The sequence below is a fragment of the Petromyzon marinus genome, chromosome 79 (genome assembly GCF_048934315.1).
Source record: "Petromyzon marinus isolate PM22_M1 ecotype Great Lakes invasive population chromosome 79, UKy_Petmar_22M1.pri1.0, whole genome shotgun sequence".
Taxonomy (NCBI): Eukaryota; Metazoa; Chordata; class Hyperoartia; order Petromyzontiformes; family Petromyzontidae; genus Petromyzon; species Petromyzon marinus.
In genome coordinates this window covers 21,117,708-21,140,675 of record NC_133745.1, presented here as the reverse complement: position 1 = coordinate 21,140,675, position 22,968 = coordinate 21,117,708, and the positions used below count along the sequence as shown (strand labels likewise).

The 22,968-nt window shown below is 44.1% G+C and overlaps 2 protein-coding genes across 2 annotated transcripts in view; both read left to right on the top strand.

The window, feature by feature from the left end:
* LOC116936958 (mucin-2-like) overlaps positions 1 to 1,450 on the top strand; it is a 138,917-nt gene extending 137,467 nt beyond the window's left edge. The window contains exons 37-38 of the mRNA XM_076056988.1: positions 264 to 398; positions 690 to 1,450. Of these exons, the coding sequence (XP_075913103.1) occupies positions 264 to 398; positions 690 to 862 (308 nt within the window). The 3' untranslated portion in view covers positions 863 to 1,450. The remainder of the gene's footprint in view (positions 1 to 263; positions 399 to 689) is intronic.
* Positions 1,451 to 5,955: 4,505 nt separating this feature from the next.
* The window catches only part of LOC142907463 (uncharacterized), a 36,030-nt gene continuing 19,017 nt past the window's right edge, over positions 5,956 to 22,968 (top strand). The window contains exons 1-11 of the mRNA XM_076056989.1: positions 5,956 to 6,984; positions 7,480 to 7,638; positions 8,241 to 8,573; positions 8,731 to 8,817; positions 9,603 to 10,855; positions 11,453 to 13,615; positions 13,773 to 13,859; positions 14,645 to 17,071; positions 17,857 to 18,455; positions 18,951 to 21,868; positions 22,026 to 22,112. Of these exons, the coding sequence (XP_075913104.1) occupies positions 6,774 to 6,984; positions 7,480 to 7,638; positions 8,241 to 8,573; positions 8,731 to 8,817; positions 9,603 to 9,865 (1,053 nt within the window). The 5' untranslated portion in view covers positions 5,956 to 6,773 and the 3' untranslated portion in view covers positions 9,866 to 10,855; positions 11,453 to 13,615; positions 13,773 to 13,859; ... (2 more) ...; positions 18,951 to 21,868; positions 22,026 to 22,112. The remainder of the gene's footprint in view (positions 6,985 to 7,479; positions 7,639 to 8,240; positions 8,574 to 8,730; positions 8,818 to 9,602; positions 10,856 to 11,452; positions 13,616 to 13,772; positions 13,860 to 14,644; positions 17,072 to 17,856; positions 18,456 to 18,950; positions 21,869 to 22,025; positions 22,113 to 22,968) is intronic.

Here is a 22,968-nt window from a genome sequence, read left to right as displayed (position 1 = left end):
ATATAGTTCTTACGATCTAAATAGCGCAGAATGCGCATACATTTATCAGATCTCTGAAATGAAATAGGTTTGTCCTGGAAGTCAGGAATAGTTGCCCACATCCGTAATATGCGTTATAGATTGCATGTTATAGGCTGGAGGGGGCAGGATACCACATTCCTCTATTTTGCTGTACTTACATGTCCCCAAGTCAATGCAATGTACATTCTGTCAACACCCAATCCCTTGCTTTTCTTTCAAAAAAACACCGAAACCCCCGGTAGAGGAAAAGCCAACAAAGCCATCTCCTGAAGAGAGTGGCGCTCCGCCTCAAGAACCAACTGCACCAAAGGACAAGACACCCCCACCTCCAACCTCCGGCAACAAGGAGCCAGAACCTTCACCCTCAGGAGGGCCAGGTGTGTTTCGTTTGCAAGTTTTTTTTAATGTAAATCTGTTTATACCGGCCATATAATACTTACCATCAAGTAGCGCAGAATGCGCACACATTTCTCAGATCTCAGAAATGAAATAGGGTTGTTCTAGAAATCAGGAATGGTTGCCGACATCCATAATATGTGTTAAAGATTGCATGTTATAGGCTGCAAAGGGCAGGATACCACATGCCTTTATTTTGCTGTACTTACATGTCCCCAAGTCAATGCAATGTACATTTTGTCAACACCCAATCCCTGGCATTTCTTTCAAAGAAACACCGAAATCCCCGGTAGAGGAAAAGCCAACAAAGCCAGCTCCAGCAGAGAGTGGCGCTCCTCCTCAAGAACCAACTGGACCGAAGGACAAGACACCCCCACCTCCAACCTCCGGCAACAAGGAGCCAGAACCCTCACCCTCAGGAGGGCCAGGTGTGTTAATTTTGTAAGATTATATATACAGGAAGTATACTGCTTAGGATCAAATCACACAATGTGACTTAATTTGTTAGATCTCAACTATTTAGACTTGCGCCTGCATGAGATTTGGATGGGGGACAACCTGTGTAACAGATGCCATCAGCTGCATATTTATTACCTGAACTACAGAGGGCAGAATGCCACACCTCTTTATTGTGCTGTACGTCCATGCTCCCTCATCCCACGTTCACTAAACCGCCATGAAGAGCATGATGAAGGATGGTCACACAACCCCCCCAACCCAGACACCGTTGGGGGGCTGTAATTTAGCAGTATATTTGGCAAAGAGCTGTACATTATTTAGTATCACTTTCCAGTAACTTATTCGAAATTCAGATTAATGTATTGTCTGTAGGTTGCTTACAACATTTTACAAGGTTAAACTCAGAATGCTTGAGAAATCTGCATTCCCTTAACATCCATCCGTGGATTTTTCATTCAAAGTGACACCGAAATCCCCGGTAGAGGAAAAGCCAACAAAGCCAGCTCTTGAAGAGAGTGGTGCTCCGCCTCAAGAACCAACTGCACCGAAGGACAAGACACCCCCACCTCCAACCTCCGGCAACAAGGAGCCAGAACCTTCACCCTCAGGAGGGCCAGGTGTGTTTCGTTTGCAAGTTTTTTTAATGTATATATGTTTAAACCGGCCATATAGTTCTTATGATGAAAATAGAGCAGAATGCGCATACATTTCTCAGATCTCTGAAATGAAATAGGGTTGTCCTGGAAGTCAGGAATGGTTGCCCACATCCGTAATATGCGTTATAGATTGCATGTTATATGCTGCAGAGGGCAGGATACCACATTCCTTTATTTTGCTGTACTTACATGTCCCCAAGTCAATGCAATGTACATTCTGTCAACACCCAATCCCTGGCTTTTCTTAAAAAAAAACACCGAAACCCCCGGTAGAGGAAAAGCCAACAAAGCCATCTCCTGAAGAGAGTGGCGCTCCGCCTCAAGAACCAACTGCACCGAAGGACAAGACACCCCCACCTCCAACCTCTGGCAACAAGGAGCCAGAACCCTCACCCTCAGGAGGGCCAGGTGCGTTCATTTTGCTACATTATATATAAACAGGAAGTATACTGCTCAGGATCAAAGCAAATAATGTGACTTAATTGGTTAGATTCCATCAACTAATTAGACTTGCGCCTGGATGGGATTTGGATGGGGGACAATCTGTTTAACAGATGCCATTGGCTGCATATTTAAAATGTGGAATGCTGAGGGCAGAATGCCACACCTCTTTATTGTGATGTACTTTCATGCTCCCTCATCCCACGTTCACTAAACCGCACTGAAGAGCATGATGAAGGATGGTCAAATAACCCCCCCAACCCAGACACCGTTGGCAGGCTTTAATAAACCAGTGTATTGGCAAAGAGCTTGACGTTATTTAGTATCACTTTCCAGTAACTTATTTGTAATGCAGATTGAAAGTATTGTCTTAAGGTTGCTTACAACATTTTACAAGGTTCAACTGAAAATGCATGAGTAATCTGAATTCTGTCAACATTCATCCCTTGCCTTTTCTTTAAAAGTGACACCGAAACCCCCGGGAGAGGAAAAGCCAACAAAGCCAGCTCCAGAAGAAAGTGGCGCTCCGCCTCAAGAACCAACTGGACCCAAGGACAAGACACCCCCACCTCCAACCTCCAGCGGCAAGGAGCCAGAACCATCACCCCCAACTCCAGGCCCAGGTACCATGGTGGAATTAGTTGCAGAATAACATATGGATACTATATTAAATGCAATCACATGTTCAATGAAAGCAACCATATACGCTGGTAGGGTCGGGACATTGCCAGTGAAAATAGGCCATCCTATAGTCCTGAAGCATTGCAAAAGTGTGTTTTTGTCCTGCTTCATAGTTTTCTGGTCCGACACTTGGCTCATTTTACGGTTACAGGATGGGACTAACGGACTCTAAGCTGAGTAACTTACCGAGCAGTAGGTCAGCCTGCTTCAGAGTGACACTACCAACTATGTGAGCAATGCTGGTGATTAAGGCAGCATATTTACATAAAAGTAGGTGGTGCTAACAAAAGGTTTGGCAACTCACTGCTCTTTAGCTTTGAGCCTCCACAACATTCTGAAGCATTACGTATGTTAATTCAGTATGAAAATACTCATTCTATTCCGGTGCATAATGATATACATAGTTTGTTGTATGCTCATAGCAATGGAGCATTCGTAGTTTTGATACATTTTATAGCTTTCAGAACATTACCTTGGAGAAAAAGGAGTTGATTTATATAGTAATTGTTTGAAGACTGATTAAGAATGTATCTTTGCAGAAGACTGTGCTCCAGGCTGGTCTGATTGGTACGATGAGCAATATCCTGATGAAGAAAATGGCGGAGATGAGGAATCTTACCAGAAGGTCATAGCCTCAGGGAAAGTGGTTTGTCTGCCTGACTCACCGGTGCAAAACATTGAATGCAAAGCAGAGAGATTCCCGAATACCCCATGGCAGGAATTGGGCCAGACAATCACTTGTGACAAGAATAAAGGACTGAAATGTGTCAATGAGGATCAAGGAGGACTGCCATGTTACAACTACAAGGTCAGATTCTGCTGCTCCAGAGCAAGTGGACCCCCTGCACCAAGTCCATCTTCACGAAGCCCAGGTACATTGGAAAAAAATTTTGCAAAGCACATGGATAATATATGACTTGTCATCATATCCATAATGTTTTCTGGGTTAGATCGTATGAATATAAAATCGTTTTAACCTCCGCCACCACCCGACCCAGCCAATTAGTAAGGTTTGTGCTCCTCCTCCAGAACCAACTGCATTGAAGGACAAGACACCCGCACCTCCAACCTCCGGCAACAAGGAGCCAGAACCCTCACCCTCAGGAGGGCCAGGTGTGTTCATGTTGTTACATTATATATATGCAGGAAGTATACTGCTTAGGATCAAATCACAGAATACCACTGAATGTTAGATCTCATCAACGAATTAGACTTGCGCCTGGATGAGATTTGAACGGGGGACAACCTGTGTAACAGATGCGTGAGGCTGCATATTTATAATGTGGAATGCTGAGGGCAGAATGCCACACCCGTTTATTGTGCTGTACTTTCATGCACCCTCATCCCACGTTCACTAAACCGCACTGAAGAGCATGATGAAGGATGGTCAAATAACCCCCCCAACCCAGACACCGTTGGGAGGCTTTAATAAAGCAGTGTATTGGCAAAGAGCTTGACGTTATTTAGTTTCACTTTCCAGTAACTTATTTGTAATGCAGATTGAAAGTATTGTCTTAAGGTTGCTTACAACATTTTACAAGGTTCAACTGAAAATGCATGAGTAATCTGAATTCTGTCAACACTCATCCCTTGCCTTTTCTTTCAAAGTGACACCGAAACCCCCGGGAGAGGAAAAGCCAACAAAGCCAGCTCCAGAAGAGAGTGGCGCTCCACCTCAAGAACCAACTGGACCCGAGGACAAGACTCCCCCACCTCCAACCTCCAGTAGCAATGAGCCGGAACCATCACCCCCAACTTCAGGCCCAGGTACCATGGTGGAATAAGTTGCAAAATAACATATGGATACTATATTAAATGCAATCACATGTTCAATGAAAACAACCATATGCACTGGTAGGGTCGGGACATTGCCAGTGACAAAAGGCTATGCTATGGTCCTGAATCATTGCAAAAGTGTGTTTTTGTCCTGCTTCATAGTCTTCTGGTCTGATACTTGGCTCATTTTACTGTAACAGGGTGGGACTAATAGACTCTAAGCTGAGTAACTTACCGAGCAGTAGGTCAGCTTGTTTCAGAGTGACACTACCAACTATGTGAACAATGCTGGTGATTAATGCGCCGTATCTACAAAAAAGTGGGTGGTGCTAACAGAAGGGGTTGGCAGCTCACTATGCTTTAGCTTTGAGCCTCCACAACATTCTGAAGCTTTAAATACGGTTAAGTCAGTATGAAAATACTCATTCTATGCTTCCGGTGCATAATGATATACAAAGTTTGTCGTACACTCGAAGCTATGGAACATTCATATTTTTGATACATTTTATAGCTTTCAGAATATTACCTTGGAGAAAAAGGAGTTGGTATATATAGTACTCGTTTGAAGACTGATTAAGAATGTATCTTTGCAGAAGACTGTGCTCCAGGCTGGTCTGATTGGTACGATGAGCAATATCCTGATGAAGAAAATGGCGGAGATGAGGAATCTTACCAGAAGGTCATAGCCTCAGGGAAAGTGGTTTGTCTGCCTGACTCACCGGTGCAAAACATTGAATGCAAAGCAGAGAGATTCCCGAATACCCCATGGCAGGAATTGGGCCAGACAATCACTTGTGACAAGAATAAAGGACTGAAATGTGTCAATGAGGATCAAGGAGGACTGCCATGTTACAACTACAAGGTCAGATTCTGCTGCTCCAGAGCAAGTGGACCCCCTGCACCAAGTCCATCTTCACGAAGCCCAGGTACATTGGAAAAATTATTTGCAAAGCACATGGATAATATATGACTTGTCATCATATCCATAATGTTTTCTGGGATAGATCGTATGAATATAAATTCGTTTTTACCTCCGCCACCACACGACCCAGCCAATTAGTAAGGTTTGTGCTCCTTCTCCAGAACCAACTGCATCGAAGGACAAGACACCCGCACCTCCAACCTCCAGCAACAAGGAGCCAGAACCATTACCCCCAAGTCCAGGCCCAGGTACCATGGTGGAATTCGTTGCAAAGTCACATATGTATAATATATTAAATGCAATCGTATGTTCAATGAAAGCAACCACATGCTCTAATATGGTTAGGACAATGCTGGTTACAAAAGTCTATCGTAGGGTCCTGAAGAATTGCAAAAGTGTGATTTTGTCCTGCTTTATAGTCTTCTGGTCCCATACTTGGCTCATTTTACTGGAACAGGGTGGGACTACTGGACTCTAGGCTGGGTTCGTAGCGGAATAGGAGTAACTTACCGAGCAGTAGGTGAGGTTGCTTCAGAGTGACACTACCAACAATGTGGGCAGTGCTGGTGATTAAGGCAGCATAACTACATCAAAGTAGGTGGTGCTAACAGAAGGGGTTAGCAGCTCACTGTGCTTTAGCGTTGATCCTCCCCAATATTCTGAGGCGTTTCGTACAGTTAATTCAGGATGAAGATACTCATTTTATACTTCCTGTGCGTAATGATATACAAAATTTGTTACATGCTCAGGTGTGTTAATGTTGCTTGATTTTAATTAATACATCTTCATATCAGCTGTATAATATTGATCAAATAGCGCAGAATATGCATGCATTTCTCAGATCTAAAAAACGAATTAGGGTTGCCCTGGATGGCAGGAAAATGTGACCACATCCGTAACATGTGTCCTAGACTGCATGTTATAGGCTGCAGAGGGTAGGATAACAAATTCCTTTATTTTGCTGTAATTACATACTCCCAAGTCAATGCAATATACCTTCTGTCAACACCCATATCTGGCTTTTCTTTCAAAGTGACACCCAAACCCCCGGTTGAGGAAAAGCCCACAAAGCCATCTCCAGAAGAGAGTGGCGCTCCGCCTCAAGAACCAACTGGATCAAAGGACAAGACTCCCGCACCTCCAACCTCCGGCAACAAGGAGCCAGAACCCTCACCCTCAGGAGGGCCAGGTGTGTTACGTTTGCAAGTTTTTATTTATCGTGTATATGTTTATACCGGCCATACTTACGATCAAATAGCGCAGAATGCGCGTACATTTCCCAGATCTCAGAAATGAAATAGGTTTGCCCTGGAAGTCAGGAATGGTTGACCACATCTGTAACATGCGTTATAGATTGCATGTTATAGGCTGCAGAGGGCAGGATAACACATTCCTTTATTTTGCAGTACATACATTGTCACATGTCAGTGCAATGCACATTCTGTCAAAACCCAATCCCTGGCTTTTCTTCCAAAGTGACACCGAAACCCCCGGTTGAGGAAAAGCCAACAAAGCCAGCACCAGCAGAGAGTGGCGCTCCACCTCAAGAACCAACTGGACCGAAGGACAAGACACCCCCACCTCCAACCTCCGGCAACAAGGAACCAGAACCCTCACCCTCAGGAGGGCCAGGTGTGTTCATGCTATTACATTATATATATGCAGGAAGAATACTGCTTAGGATCAAATCACAGAATGCCACTGAATGTTAGATCTCATCAACTAATTAGACTTGCGCCTGGATGAGATTTGAACGGGGGACAACCTGTGTAACAGATGCCTGAGGCTGCATATTTAAAATGTGGAATGCTGAGGGCAGAATGCCACACCCGTTTATTGTGCTGTACTTTCATGCTCCCTCATCCCACGTTCACTAAACCACACTGAAGAGCATGATGAAGGATGGTCAAATAACCCCCCCAACCCAGACACCGTTGGGAGGCTTTAATAAAGCAGTGTATTGGCAAAGAGCTTGACGTTATTTAGTTTCACTTTCCAGTAACTTATTTGTAATGCAGATTGAAAGTATTGTCTTAAGGTTGCTTACAACATTTTACAAGGTTCAACTGAAAATGCATGAGTAATCTGAATTCTGTCAACACTCATCCCTTGCCTTTTCTTTCAAAGTGACACCGAAACCCCCGGGAGAGGAAAAGCCAACAAAGCCAGCTCCAGAAGAGAGTGGCGCTCCGCCTCAAGAACCAACTGGACCCGAGGACAAGACTCCCCCACCTCCAACCTCCAGTAGCAATGAGCCGGAACCATCACCCCCAACTTCAGGCCCAGGTACCATGGTGGAATAAGTTGCAAAATAACATATGGATACTATATTAAATGCAATCACATGTTCAATGAAAACAACCATATGCACTGGTAGGGTCGGGACATTGCCAGTGACAAAAGGCTATGCTATGGTCCTGAATCATTGCAAAAGTGTGTTTTTGTCCTGCTTCATAGTCTTCTGGTCTGATACTTGGCTCATTTTACTGTAACAGGGTGGGACTAATAGACTCTAAGCTGAGTAACTTACCGAGCAGTAGGTCAGCTTGTTTCAGAGTGACACTACCAACTATGTGAACAATGCTGGTGATTAATGCGCCGTATCTACAAAAAAGTGGGTGGTGCTAACAGAAGGGGTTGGCAGCTCACTATGCTTTAGCTTTGAGCCTCCACAACATTCTGAAGCTTTAAATACGGTTAAGTCAGTATGAAAATACTCATTCTATGCTTCCGGTGCATAATGATATACAAAGTTTGTCGTACACTCGAAGCTATGGAACATTCATATTTTTGATACATTTTATAGCTTTCAGAATATTACCTTGGAGAAAAAGGAGTTGGTATATATAGTACTCGTTTGAAGACTGATTAAGAATGTATCTTTGCAGAAGACTGTGCTCCAGGCTGGTCTGATTGGTACGATGAGCAATATCCTGATGAAGAAAATGGCGGAGATGAGGAATCTTACCAGAAGGTCATAGCCTCAGGGAAAGTGGTTTGTCTGCCTGACTCACCGGTGCAAAACATTGAATGCAAAGCAGAGAGATTCCCGAATACCCCATGGCAGGAATTGGGCCAGACAATCACTTGTGACAAGAATAAAGGACTGAAATGTGTCAATGAGGATCAAGGAGGACTGCCATGTTACAACTACAAGGTCAGATTCTGCTGCTCCAGAGCAAGTGGACCCCCTGCACCAAGTCCATCTTCACGAAGCCCAGGTACATTGGAAAAATTATTTGCAAAGCACATGGATAATATATGACTTGTCATCATATCCATAATGTTTTCTGGGATAGATCGTATGAATATAAATTCGTTTTTACCTCCGCCACCACACGACCCAGCCAATTAGTAAGGTTTGTGCTCCTTCTCCAGAACCAACTGCATCGAAGGACAAGACACCCGCACCTCCAACCTCCAGCAACAAGGAGCCAGAACCATTACCCCCAAGTCCAGGCCCAGGTACCATGGTGGAATTCGTTGCAAAGTCACATATGTATAATATATTAAATGCAATCGTATGTTCAATGAAAGCAACCACATGCTCTGATAGGGTTAGGACAATGCTGGTTACAAAAGTCTATCGTAGGGTCCTGAAGAATTGCAAAAGTGTGATTTTGTCCTGCTTTATAGTCTTCTGGTCCCATACTTGGCTCATTTTACTGGAACAGGGTGGGACTACTGGACTCTAGGCTGGGTTCGTAGCGGAATAGGAGTAACTTACCGAGCAGTAGGTGAGGTTGCTTCAGAGTGACACTACCAACAATGTGGGCAGTGCTGGTGATTAAGGCAGCATAACTACATCAAAGTAGGTGGTGCTAACAGAAGGGGTTAGCAGCTCACTGTGCTTTAGCGTTGATCCTCCCCAATATTCTGAGGCGTTTCGTACAGTTAATTCAGGATGAAGATACTCATTTTATACTTCCTGTGCGTAATGATATACAAAATTTGTTACATGCTCAGGTGTGTTAATGTTGCTTGATTTTAATTAATACATCTTCATATCAGCTGTATAATATTGATCAAATAGCGCAGAATATGCATGCATTTCTCAGATCTAAAAAACGAATTAGGGTTGCCCTGGATGGCAGGAAAATGTGACCACATCCGTAACATGTGTCCTAGACTGCATGTTATAGGCTGCAGAGGGTAGGATAACAAATTCCTTTATTTTGCTGTAATTACATACTCCCAAGTCAATGCAATATACCTTCTGTCAACACCCATATCTGGCTTTTCTTTCAAAGTGACACCCAAACCCCCGGTTGAGGAAAAGCCCACAAAGCCATCTCCAGAAGAGAGTGGCGCTCCGCCTCAAGAACCAACTGGATCAAAGGACAAGACTCCCGCACCTCCAACCTCCGGCAACAAGGAGCCAGAACCCTCACCCTCAGGAGGGCCAGGTGTGTTACGTTTGCAAGTTTTTATTTATCGTGTATATGTTTATACCGGCCATACTTACGATCAAATAGCGCAGAATGCGCGTACATTTCCCAGATCTCAGAAATGAAATAGGTTTGCCCTGGAAGTCAGGAATGGTTGACCACATCTGTAACATGCGTTATAGATTGCATGTTATAGGCTGCAGAGGGCAGGATAACACATTCCTTTATTTTGCAGTACATACATTGTCACATGTCAGTGCAATGCACATTCTGTCAAAACCCAATCCCTGGCTTTTCTTCCAAAGTGACACCGAAACCCCCGGTTGAGGAAAAGCCAACAAAGCCAGCACCAGCAGAGAGTGGCGCTCCACCTCAAGAACCAACTGGACCGAAGGACAAGACACCCCCACCTCCAACCTCCGGCAACAAGGAACCAGAACCCTCACCCTCAGGAGGGCCAGGTGTGTTCATGCTATTACATTATATATATGCAGGAAGAATACTGCTTAGGATCAAATCACAGAATGCCACTGAATGTTAGATCTCATCAACTAATTAGACTTGCGCCTGGATGAGATTTGAACGGGGGACAACCTGTGTAACAGATGCCTGAGGCTGCATATTTAAAATGTGGAATGCTGAGGGCAGAATGCCACACCCGTTTATTGTGCTGTACTTTCATGCTCCCTCATCCCACGTTCACTAAACCACACTGAAGAGCATGATGAAGGATGGTCAAATAACCCCCCCAACCCAGACACCGTTGGGAGGCTTTAATAAAGCAGTGTATTGGCAAAGAGCTTGACGTTATTTAGTTTCACTTTCCAGTAACTTATTTGTAATGCAGATTGAAAGTATTGTCTTAAGGTTGCTTACAACATTTTACAAGGTTCAACTGAAAATGCATGAGTAATCTGAATTCTGTCAACACTCATCCCTTGCCTTTTCTTTCAAAGTGACACCGAAACCCCCGGGAGAGGAAAAGCCAACAAAGCCAGCTCCAGAAGAGAGTGGCGCTCCGCCTCAAGAACCAACTGGACCCAAGGACAAGACACCCCCACCTCCAACCTCCAGTGGCAAGGAGCCAGAACCATCACCCCCAACTCCAGGCCCAGGTACCATGGTGGAATTAGTTGCAGAATAACATATGGATACTATATTAAATGCAATCACATGTTCAATGAAAGCAACCATATACGCTGGTAGGGTCGGGACATTGCCAGTGAAAATAGGCCATCCTATAGTCCTGAAGCATTGCAAAAGTGTGTTTTTGTCCTGCTTCATAGTTTTCTGGTCCGACACTTGGCTCATTTTAAGGTTTGAGGATGGGACTAACGGACTCTAAGCTGAGTAACTTACCGAGCAGTAGGTCAGCCTGCTTCAGAGTGACACTACCAACTACGTGAGCAATGCTGGTGATTAAGGCAGCATATTTACATAAAAGTAGGTGGTGCTAACAGAAGGTTTGGCAGCTCACTGCTCTTTAGCTTTGAGCCTCCACAACACTCTGAAGCATTACGTACGTTAATTCAGTATGAAAATACTCATTTTATTCCGGTGCATAATGATATACGTAGTTTGTTGTATGCACATAGCAATGGAGTATTCGTAGTTTTGATACATTTTATAGCTTTCAGAACATTACCTTGGAGAAAAAGGAGTTGATTTATATAGTAATTGTTTGAAGACTGATTAAGAATGTATCTTTGCAGAAGACTGTGCTCCAGGCTGGTCTGATTGGTACGATGAGCAATATCCTGATGAAGAAAATGGCGGAGATGAGGAATCTTACCAGAAGGTCATAGCCTCAGGGAAAGTGGTTTGTCTGCCTGACTCACCGGTGCAAAACATTGAATGCAAAGCAGAGAGATTCCCGAATACCCCATGGCAGGAATTGGGCCAGACAATCACTTGTGACAAGAATAAAGGACTGAAATGTGTCAATGAGGATCAAGGAGGACTGTCATGTTACAACTACAAGGTCAGATTCTGCTGCTCCAGAGCAAGTGGACCCCCTGCACCAAGTCCATCTTCACGAAGCCCAGGTACATTGGAAAAAATATTTGCAAAGCACATGGATAATATATGACTTGTCATCATATCCATAATGTTTTCTGGGTTAGATCGTATGAACATAAATTCGTTTTTACCTCCGACACCACACGACCCGGCCAATTAGTAAGGTTTGTGCTCCTCCTCCAGGACCAACTGCATCGAAGGACAAGACACCCGCACCTCCAACCTCCGGCAACAAGGAGCCAGAACCCTCACCCTCAGGAGGGCCAGGTGTGTTCATGTTGTTACATTATATATATGCAGGAAGTATACTGCTTAGGATCAAATCACAGAATACCACTGAATGTTAGATCTCATGAATGAATTAGACTTGCGCCTGGATGAGATTTGAACGGGGGACAACCTGTGTAACAGATGCGTGAGGCTGCATATTTATAATGTGGAATGCTGAGGGCAGAATGCAACACCCGTTTATTTTGCTGTACTTTCATGCTCCCTCATCCCACGTTCACTAAACCGCACTGAAGAGCATGATGAAGGATGGTCAAATAACCCCCTCAACCCAGACACCGTTGGGAGGCTTTAATAAAGCAGTGTTTTGGCAAAGAGCTTGACGTTATTTAGTTTCACATTCCAGTAACTTGTTTGTAATGCAGATTGAAAGTATTGTCTGAAGGTTGCTTACAACATTTTACAAGTTTCAACTGAAAATGCATGAGTAATCTGAATTCTGTCAACACTCATCCCTTGCCTTTTCTTTCAAAGTGACACCGAAACCCCCGGGAGAGGAAAAGCCAACAAAGCCAGCTCCAGAAGAGAGTGGCGCTCCACCTCAAGAACCAACTGGACCCAAGGACAAGACTCCCCCACCTCCAACCTCCAGCAGCAATGAGCCGGAACCATCACCCCCAACTTCAGGCCCAGGTAACATGGTGGAATAAGTTGCAAAATAACATATGGATACTATATTAAATGCAATCACATGTTCAATGAAAGCAACCATATGCACTGGTAGGGTCGGGACATTGAAAGTGACAAAAGGCTATGCTATGGTCCTGAATCATTGCAAAAGTGTGTTTTTGTCCTGCTTCATAGTCTTCTGGTCTGATACTTGGCTCATTTTACTGTAACAGGGTGGGACTAATAGACTCTAAGCTGAGTAACTTACCGAGCAGTAGGTCAGCTTGTTTAAGAGTGACACTACCAACTATGTGAACAATGCTGGTGATTAATGCGCCGTATCTACAAAAAAGTGGGTGGTGCTAACAGAAGGGGTTGGCAGCTCACTATGCTTTAGCTTTGAGCCTCCACAACATTCTGAAGCTTTAAATACGGTTAAGTCAGTATGAAAATACTCATTCTATGCTTCCGGTGCATAATGATATACAAAGTTTGTCGTACACTCGAAGCTATGGAACATTCATATTTTTGATACATTTTATAGCTTTCAGAATATTACCTTGGAGAAAAAGGAGTTGGTATATATAGTACTCGTTTGAAGACTGATTAAGAATGTATCTTTGCAGAAGACTGTGCTCCAGGCTGGTCTGATTGGTACGATGAGCAATATCCTGATGAAGAAAATGGCGGAGATGAGGAATCTTACCAGAAGGTCATAGCCTCAGGGAAAGTGGTTTGTCTGCCTGACTCACCAGTGCAAAACATTGAATGCAAAGCAGAGAGATTCCCCAATACCCCATGGCAGGAATTGGGCCAGACAATCACTTGTGACAAGAATAAAGGACTGAAATGTGTCAATGAGGATCAGGGAGGACTGCCATGTTACAACTACAAGGTCAGATTCTGCTGCTCCAGAGCAAGTGGACCCACTGCACCAAGTCCATCTTCACGAAGCCCAGGTACATTGGAAAAATTATTTGCAAAGCACATGGATAATATATGACATGTCATCAAATCCATAATGTTTTCTGGGTTTGATCGTATGAATATAAATTCGTTTTTAACTCCGCCACCACCCGACCCAGCCAATTAGTAAGGTTTGTGCTCCTCCTCCAGGACCAACTGCATCGAAGGACAAGACACCTGCACCTCCAACCTCCAGCAACAAGGAGCCAGAACCATTACCCCCAAGTCCAGGCCCAGGTACCATGGTGGAATTCGTTGCAAAGTCACATATGTATAATATATTAAATGCAATCGTATGTTCAATGAAAGCAACCACATGCTCTGATAGGGTTAGGACAATGCTGGTTACAAAAGTCTATCGTAGGGTCCTGAAGAATTGCAAAAGTGTGATTTTGTCCTGCTTTATAGTCTTCTGGTCCCATACTTGGCTCATTTTACTGGAACAGGGTGGGACTACTGGACTCTAGGCTGGGTTCGTAGCGGAATAGGAGTAACTTACCGAGCAGTAGGTGAGGTTGCTTCAGAGTGACACTACCAACAATGTGGGCAGTGCTGGTGATTAAGGCAGCATAACTACGTCAAAGTAGGTGGTGCTAACAGAAGGGGTTAGCAGCTCACTGTGCTTTAGCGTTGATCCTCCCCAACATTCTGAGGCGTTTCGTACAGTTAATTCAGGATGAAGATACTAATTTTATACTTCCTGTGCGTAATGATATACAAAGTTTGTTACATGCTCAGGTGTGTTAATGTTGCTTGATTTTAATTAATACATCTTCATATCAGCTGTATAATATTGATCAAATAGCGCAGAATATGCATGCATTTCTCAGATCTAAAAAACGAATTAGGGTTGCCCTGGATGGCAGGAAAATGTGACCACATCCGTAACATGTGTCCTAGACTGCATGTTATAGGCTGCAGAGGGTAGGATAACAAATTCCTTTATTTTGCTGTAATTACATACTCCCAAGTCAATGCAATATACCTTCTGTCAACACCCATCTCTGGCTTTTCTTTCAAAGTGACACCCAAACCCCGGGTTGAGGAAAAGCCCACAAAGCCATCTCCAGAAGAGAGTGGCGCTCCGCCTCAAGAACCAACTGGATCAAAGGACAAGACTCCCGCACCTCCAACCTCCGGCAACAAGGAGCCAGAACCCTCACCCTCAGGAGGGCCAGGTGTGTTACATTTGCAAGTTTTTATTTATTGTGTATATGTTTATACCGGCCATACTTACGATCAAATAGCGCAGAATGCGCGTACATTTCCCAGATCTCAGAAATGAAATAGGTTTGCCCTGGAAGTCAGGAATGGTTGACCACATCTGTAACATGCGTTATAGATTGCATGGTATAGGCTGCAGAGGGCAGGATAACACATTCCTTTATTTTGCTGTACTTACATTGTCACATGTCAGTGCAATGCACATTCTGTCAAAACCCAATCCCTGGCTTTTCTTCCAAAGTGACACCGAAACCCCCGGTTGAGGAAAAGCCAACAAAGCCAGCACCAGCAGAGAGTGGCGCTCCACCTCAAGAACCAACTGGACCGAAGGACAAGACACCCCCACCTCCAACCTCCGGCAACAAGGAACCAGAACCCTCACCCTCAGGAGGGCCAGGTGTGTTCATGCTATTACATTATATATATGCAGGAAGAATACTGCTTAGGATCAAATCACAGAATGCCACTGAATGTTAGATCTCATCAACTAATTAGACTTGCGCCTGGATGAGATTTGAACGGGGGACAACCTGTGTAACAGATGCCTGAGGCTGCATATTTAAAATGTGGAATGCTGAGGGCAGAATGCCACACCCGTTTATTGTGCTGTACTTTCATGCTCCCTCATCCCACGTTCACTAAACCACACTGAAGAGCATGATGAAGGATGGTCAAATAACCCCCCCAACCCAGACACCGTTGGGAGGCTTTAATAAAGCAGTGTATTGGCAAAGAGCTTGACGTTATTTAGTTTCACTTTCCAGTAACTTATTTGTAATGCAGATTGAAAGTATTGTCTTAAGGTTGCTTACAACATTTTACAAGGTTCAACTGAAAATGCATGAGTAATCTGAATTCTGTCAACACTCATCCCTTGCCTTTTCTTTCAAAGTGACACCGAAACCCCCGGGAGAGGAAAAGCCAACAAAGCCAGCTCCAGAAGAGAGTGGCGCTCCGCCTCAAGAACCAACTGGACCCAAGGACAAGACACCCCCACCTCCAACCTCCAGCGGCAAGGAGCCAGAACCATCACCCCCAACTCCAGGCCCAGGTACCATGGTGGAATTAGTTGCAGAATAACATATGGATACTATATTAAATGCAATCACATGTTCAATGAAAGCAACCATATACGCTGGTAGGGTCGGGACATTGCCAGTGAAAATAGGCCATCCTATAGTCCTGAAGCATTGCAAAAGTGTTTTTTTGTCCTGCTTCATAGTTTTCTGGTCCGACACTTGGCTCATTTTACGGTTACAGGATGGGACTAACGGACTCTAAGCTGAGTAACTTACCGAGCAGTAGGTCAGCCTGCTTCAGAGTGACACTACCAACTACGTGAGCAATGCTGGTGATTAAGGCAGCATATTTACATAAAAGTAGGTGGTGCTAACAGAAGGTTTGGCAGCTCACTGCTCTTTAGCTTTGAGCCTTCACAACATTCTGAAGAATTACGTAAGTTAATTCAGTATGAAAATACTCATTCTATTCCGGTGCATAATGATATACATAGTTTGTTGTATGCTCATAGCAATGGAGCATTCGTAGTTTTGATACATTTTATAGCTTTCAGAACATTACCTTGGAGAAAAAGGAGTTGATTTATATAGTAATTGTTTGAAGACTGATTAAGAATGTATCTTTGCAGAAGACTGTGCTCCAGGCTGGTCTGATTGGTACGATGAGCAATATCCTGATGAAGAAAATGGCGGAGATGAGGAATCTTACCAGAAGGTCATAGCCTCAGGGAAAGTGGTTTGTCTGCCTGACTCACCGGTGCAAAACATTGAATGCAAAGCAGAGAGATTCCCGAATACCCCATGGCAGGAATTGGGCCAGACAATCACTTGTGACAAGAATAAAGGACTGAAATGTGTCAATGAGGATCAAGGAGGACTGCAATGTTACAACTACAAGGTCAGATTCTGCTGCTCCAGAGCAAGTGGAACCCCTGCACCAAGTCCATCTTCACGAAGCCCAGGTATATTGGAAAAATTATTTGCAAAGCACATGGATAATATATGACTTGTCATCATATCCATAATGTTTTCTGGGTTAGATCGTACGAATATAAATTCGTTTTTAACTCCGCCACCACACGACCCAGCCAATTAGTAAGGTTTGTGCTCCTCCTCCAGAACCAACTGCATCGAAGGACAAGACACCCGCACCTCCAACCTCCGGCAACAAGGAGCCAGAACCATCACCCCCAAGTCCAGGCCCAGGTACCATGGTGGAATTCGTTGCAAAGTCACATATGTATAATATATTAAATGCAATCGTATGTTCAATGAAAGCAACCACATGCTCTGATAGGGTTAGGACATTGCTGGTTACAAAAGTCTATCGTAGGGTCCTGAAGAATTGCAAAAGTGCGATTTTGTCCTGCTTTATAGTCTTCTGGTCCCATACTTGGCTCATTTTACTGGAACAGGGTGGGACTACTGGACTCTAGGCTGGGTTCGTAGCGGAATAGGAGTAACTTACCGAGCAGTAGGTGAGGTTGCTTCAGAGTGACACTACCAACAATGTGGGCAGTGCTGGTGATTAAGGCAGCATAACTACGTCAAAGTAGGTGGTGCTAACAGAAGGGGTTAGCAGCTCACTGTGCTTTAGCGTTGATCCTCCCCAACATTCTGAGGCGTTTCGTACAGTTAATTCAGGATGAAGATACTAATTTTATACTTCCTGTGCGTAATGATATACAAAGTTTGTTACATGCTCAGGTGTGTTAATGTTGCTTGATTTTAATTAATACATCTTCATATCAGCTGTATAATATTGATCAAATAGCGCAGAATATGCATGCATTTCTCAGATCTAAAAAACGAATTAGGGTTGCCCTGGATGGCAGGAAAATGTGACCACATCCGTAACATGTGTCCTAGACTGCATGTTATAGGCTGCAGAGGGTAGGATAACAAATTCCTTTATTTTGCTGTAATTACATACTCCCAAGTCAATGCAAAATACCTTCTGTCAACACCCATCTCTTGCTTTTCTTTCAAAGTGACACCCAAACCCCCGGTTGAGGAAAAACCCACAAAGCCAGCTCCAGAAGAGAGCGGCGCTCCGCATCAAGAACCAACTCGATCAAAGGACAAGACTCCCGCACCTCCAACCTCCGGCAACAAGGAGCCAGAACCCTCACCCTCAGGAGGGCCAGGTGTGTTACGTTTGCAAGTTTTTATTTATTGTGTATATGTTTATACCGGCCATACTTACGATCAAATAGCGCAGAATGCGCGTACATTTCCCAGATCTCAGAAATGAAATAGGTTTGCCCTGGAAGTCAGGAATGGTTGACCACATCTGTAACATGCGTTATAGATTGCATGTTATAGGCTGCAGAGGGCAGGATAACACATTCCTTTATTTTGCAGTACTTACATTGTCACATGTCAGTGCAATGCACATTCTGTCAAAACCCAATCCCTGGCTTTTCTTCCAAAGTGACACCGAAACCCCCGGTTGAGGAAAAGCCAACAAAGCCAGCACCAGCAGAGAGTGGCGGTCCACCTCAAGAACCAACTGGACCGAAGGACAAGACACCCCCACCTCCAACCTCCGGCAACAAGGAGCCAGAACCATCACCCTCAGGAGGGCCAGGTGTGTTCATGCTATTACATTATATATATGCAGGAAGAATACTGCTTAGGATCAAATCACAGAATGCCACTGAATGTTAGATCTCATCAACTAATTAGACTTGCGCCTGGATGAGATTTGAACGGGGGACAACCTGTGTAACAGATGCCTGAGGCTGCATATTTAAAATGTGGAATGCTGAGGGCAGAATGCCACACCCGTTTATTGTGCTGTACTTTCATGCTCCCTCATCCCACGTTCACTAAACCACACTGAAGAGCATGATGAAGGATGGTCAAATAACCCCCCCAACCCAGACACCGTTGGGAGGCTTTAATAAAGCAGTGTATTGGCAAAGAGCTTGACGTTATTTAGTTTCACTTTCCAGTAACTTATTTGTAATGCAGATTGAAAGTATTGTCTTAAGGTTGCTTACAACATTTTACAAGGTTCAACTGAAAATGCATGAGTAATCTGAATTCTGTCAACACTCATCCCTTGCCTTTTCTTTCAAAGTGACACCGAAACCCCCGGGAGAGGAAAAGCCAACAAAGCCAGCTCCAGAAGAGAGTGGCGCTCCGCCTCAAGAACCAACTGGACCCAAGGACAAGACTCCCCCACCTCCAACCTCCAGCAGCAATGAGCCGGAACCATCACCCCCAACTTCAGGCCCAGGTACCATGGTGGAATAAGTTGCAAAATAACATATGGATACTATATTAAATGCAATCACATGTTCAATGAAAGCAACCATATGCACTGGTAGGGTCGGGACATTGAAAGTGACAAAAGGCTATGCTATGGTCCTGAATCATTGCAAAAGTGTGTTTTTGTCCTGCTTCATAGTCTTCTGGTCTGATACTTGGCTCATTTTACTGTAACAGGGTGGGACTAATAGACTCTAAGCTGAGTAACTTACCGAGCAGTAGGTCAGCCTGCTTCAGAGTGACACTACCAACTACGTGAGCAATGCTGGTGATTAAGGCAGCATATTTACATAAAAGTAGGTGGTGCTAACAGAAGGTTTGGCAGCTCACTGCTCTTTAGCTTTGAGCCTCCACAACATTCTGAAGAATTACGTAAGTTAATTCAGTATGAAAATACTCATTCTATTCCGGTGCATAATGATATACATAGTTTGTTGTATGCTCATAGCAATGGAGCATTCGTAGTTTTGATACATTTTATAGCTTTCAGAACATTACCTTGGAGAAAAAGGAGTTGATTTATATAGTAATTGTTTGAAGACTGATTAAGAATGTATCTTTGCAGAAGACTGTGCTCCAGGCTGGTCTGATTGGTACGATGAGCAATATCCTGATGAAGAAAATGGCGGAGATGAGGAATCTTACCAGAAGGTCATAGCCTCAGGGAAAGTGGTTTGTCTGCCTGACTCACCGGTGCAAAACATTGAATGCAAAGCAGAGAGATTCCCGAATACCCCATGGCAGGAATTGGGCCAGACAATCACTTGTGACAAGAATAAAGGACTGAAATGTGTCAATGAGGATCAAGGAGGACTGCAATGTTACAACTACAAGGTCAGATTCTGCTGCTCCAGAGCAAGTGGAACCCCTGCACCAAGTCCATCTTCACGAAGCCCAGGTATATTGGAAAAATTATTTGCAAAGCACATGGATAATATATGACTTGTCATCATATCCATAATGTTTTCTGGGTTAGATCGTACGAATATAAATTCGTTTTTAACTCCACCACCACACGACCCAGCCAATTAGTAAGGTTTGTGCTCCTCCTCCAGAACCAACTGCATCGAAGGACAAGACACCCGCACCTCCAACCTCCGGCAACAAGGAGCCAGAACCCTCACCCTCAGGAGGGCCAGGTGTGTTCATGTTGTTACATTATATATATGCAGGAAGCATACTGCTTAGGATCAAATCACAGAATACCACTGAATGTTAGATCTCATCAACGAATTAGACCTGCGCCTGGATGAGATTTGAACGGGGGACAACCTGTGTAACAGATGCGTGAGGCTGCATATGTATAATGTGGAATGCTGAGGGCAGAATGCCACACCCGTTTATTGTGCTGTACTTTCATGCTCCCTCATCCCACGTTCACTAAACCGCACTGAAGAGCATGATGAAGGATGGTCAAATAACCCCCCCAACCCAGACACCGTTGGGAGGCTTTAATAAAGCAGTGTATTGGCAAAGAGCTTGACGTTATTTAGTATCACTTTCCAGTAACTTTTTTGTAATGCAGATTGAAAGTATTGTCTTAAGGTTGCTTACAACATTTTACAAGGTTCAACTGAAAATGCATGAGTAATCTGAATTCTGTCAACACTCATCCCTTGCCTTTTCTTTCAAAGTGACACCGAAACCCCCGGGAGAGGAAAAGCCAACAAAGCCAGCTCCAGAAGAGAGTGGCGCTCCGCCTCAAGAACCAACTGGACCCAAGGACAAGACACCCCCACCTCCAACCTCCAGCGGCAAGGAGCCAGAACCATCACCCCCAACTCCAGGCCCAGGTACCATGGTGGAATTAGTTGCAAAATAACATATGGATACTATATTAAATGCAATCACATGTTCAATGAAAGCAACCATATGCACTGGTAGGGTCGGGACATTGCCAGTGACAAAAGGCTATGCTATGGTCCTGAATCATTGCAAAAGTGTGTTTTTGTCCTGCTTCATAGTCTTCTGGTCTGATACTTGGCTCATTTTACTGTAACAGGGTGGGACTAATAGACTCTAAGCTGAGTAACTTACCGAGCAGTAGGTCAGCTTGTTTCAGAGTGACACTACCAACTATGTGAACAATGCTGGTGATTAATGCGCCGTATCTACAAAAAGTGGGTGGTGCTAACAGAAGGGGTTGGCAGCTCACTATGCTTTAGCTTTGAGCCTCCACAACATTCTGAAGCTTTAAATACGGTTAAGTCAGTATGAAAATACTCATTCTATGCTTCAGGTGCATAATGATATACAAAGTTTGTCGTACACTCGAAGCTATGGAACATTCATATTTTTGATACATTTTATAGCTTTCAGAATATTACCTTGGAGAAAAAGGAGTTGGTATATATAGTACTCGTTTGAAGACTGATTAAGAATGTATCTTTGCAGAAGACTGTGCTCCAGGCTGGTCTGATTGGTACGATGAGCAATATCCTGATGAAGAAAATGGCGGAGATGAGGAATCTTACCAGAAGGTCATAGCCTCAGGGAAAGTGGTTTGTCTGCCTGACTCACCAGTGCAAAACATTGAATGCAAAGCAGAGAGATTCCCCAATACCCCATGGCAGGAATTGGGCCAGACAATCACTTGTGACAAGAATAAAGGACTGAAATGTGTCAATGAGGATCAGGGAGGACTGCCATGTTACAACTACAAGGTCAGATTCTGCTGCTCCAGAGCAAGTGGACCCACTGCACCAAGTCCATCGTCACGAAGCCCAGGTACATTGGAAAAATTATTTGCAAAGCACATGGATAATATATGACATGCCATCATATCCATAATGTTTTCTGGGTTTGATCGTATGAATATACATTCGTTTTTAACTCCGCCACCACCCGACCCAGCCAATTAGTAAGGTTTGTGCTCCTCCTCCAGGACCAACTGCATCGAAGGACAAGACACCTGCACCTCCAACCTCCAGCAACAAGGAGCCAGAACCATCACCCCCAAGTCCAGGCCCAGGTACCATGGTGGAATTCGTTGCAAAGTCACATATGTATAATATATTAAATGCAATCGTATGTTCAATGAAAGCAACCACATGCTCTGATAGGGTTAGGACATTGCTGGTTACAAAAGTCTATCGTAGGGTCCTGAAGAATTGCAAAAGTGTGATTTTGTCCTGCTTTATAGTCTTCTGGTCCCATACTTGGCTCATTTTACTGGAACAAGGTGGGACTACTGGACTCTAGGCTGGGTTCGTAGCGGAATAGGAGTAACTTACCGAGCAGTAGGTGAGGTTGCTTCAGAGTGACACTACCAACAATGTGGGCAGTGCTGGTGATTAAGGCAGCATAACTACGTCAAAGTAGGTGGTGCTAACAGAAGGGGTTAGCAGCTCACTGTGCTTTAGCGTTGATCCTCCCCAACATTCTGAGGCGTTTCGTACAGTTAATTCAGGATGAAGATACTAATTTTATACTTCCTGTGCGTAATGATATACAAAGTTTGTTACATGCTCAGGTGTGTTAATGTTGCTTGATTTTAATTAATACATCTTCATATCAGCTGTATAATATTGATCAAATAGCGCAGAATATGCATGCATTTCTCAGATCTAAAAAACGAATTAGGGTTGCCCTGGATGGCAGGAAAATGTGACCACATCCGTAACATGTGTCCTAGACTGCATGTTATAGGCTGCAGAGGGTAGGACAACAAATTCCTTTATTTTGCTGTAATTACATACTCCCAAGTCAATGCAATATACCTTCTGTCAACACCCATCTCTTGCTTTTCTTTCAAAGTGACACCCAAACCCCCGGTTGAGGAAAAGCCCACAAAGCCAGCTCCAGAAGAGAGCGGCGCTCCGCCTCAA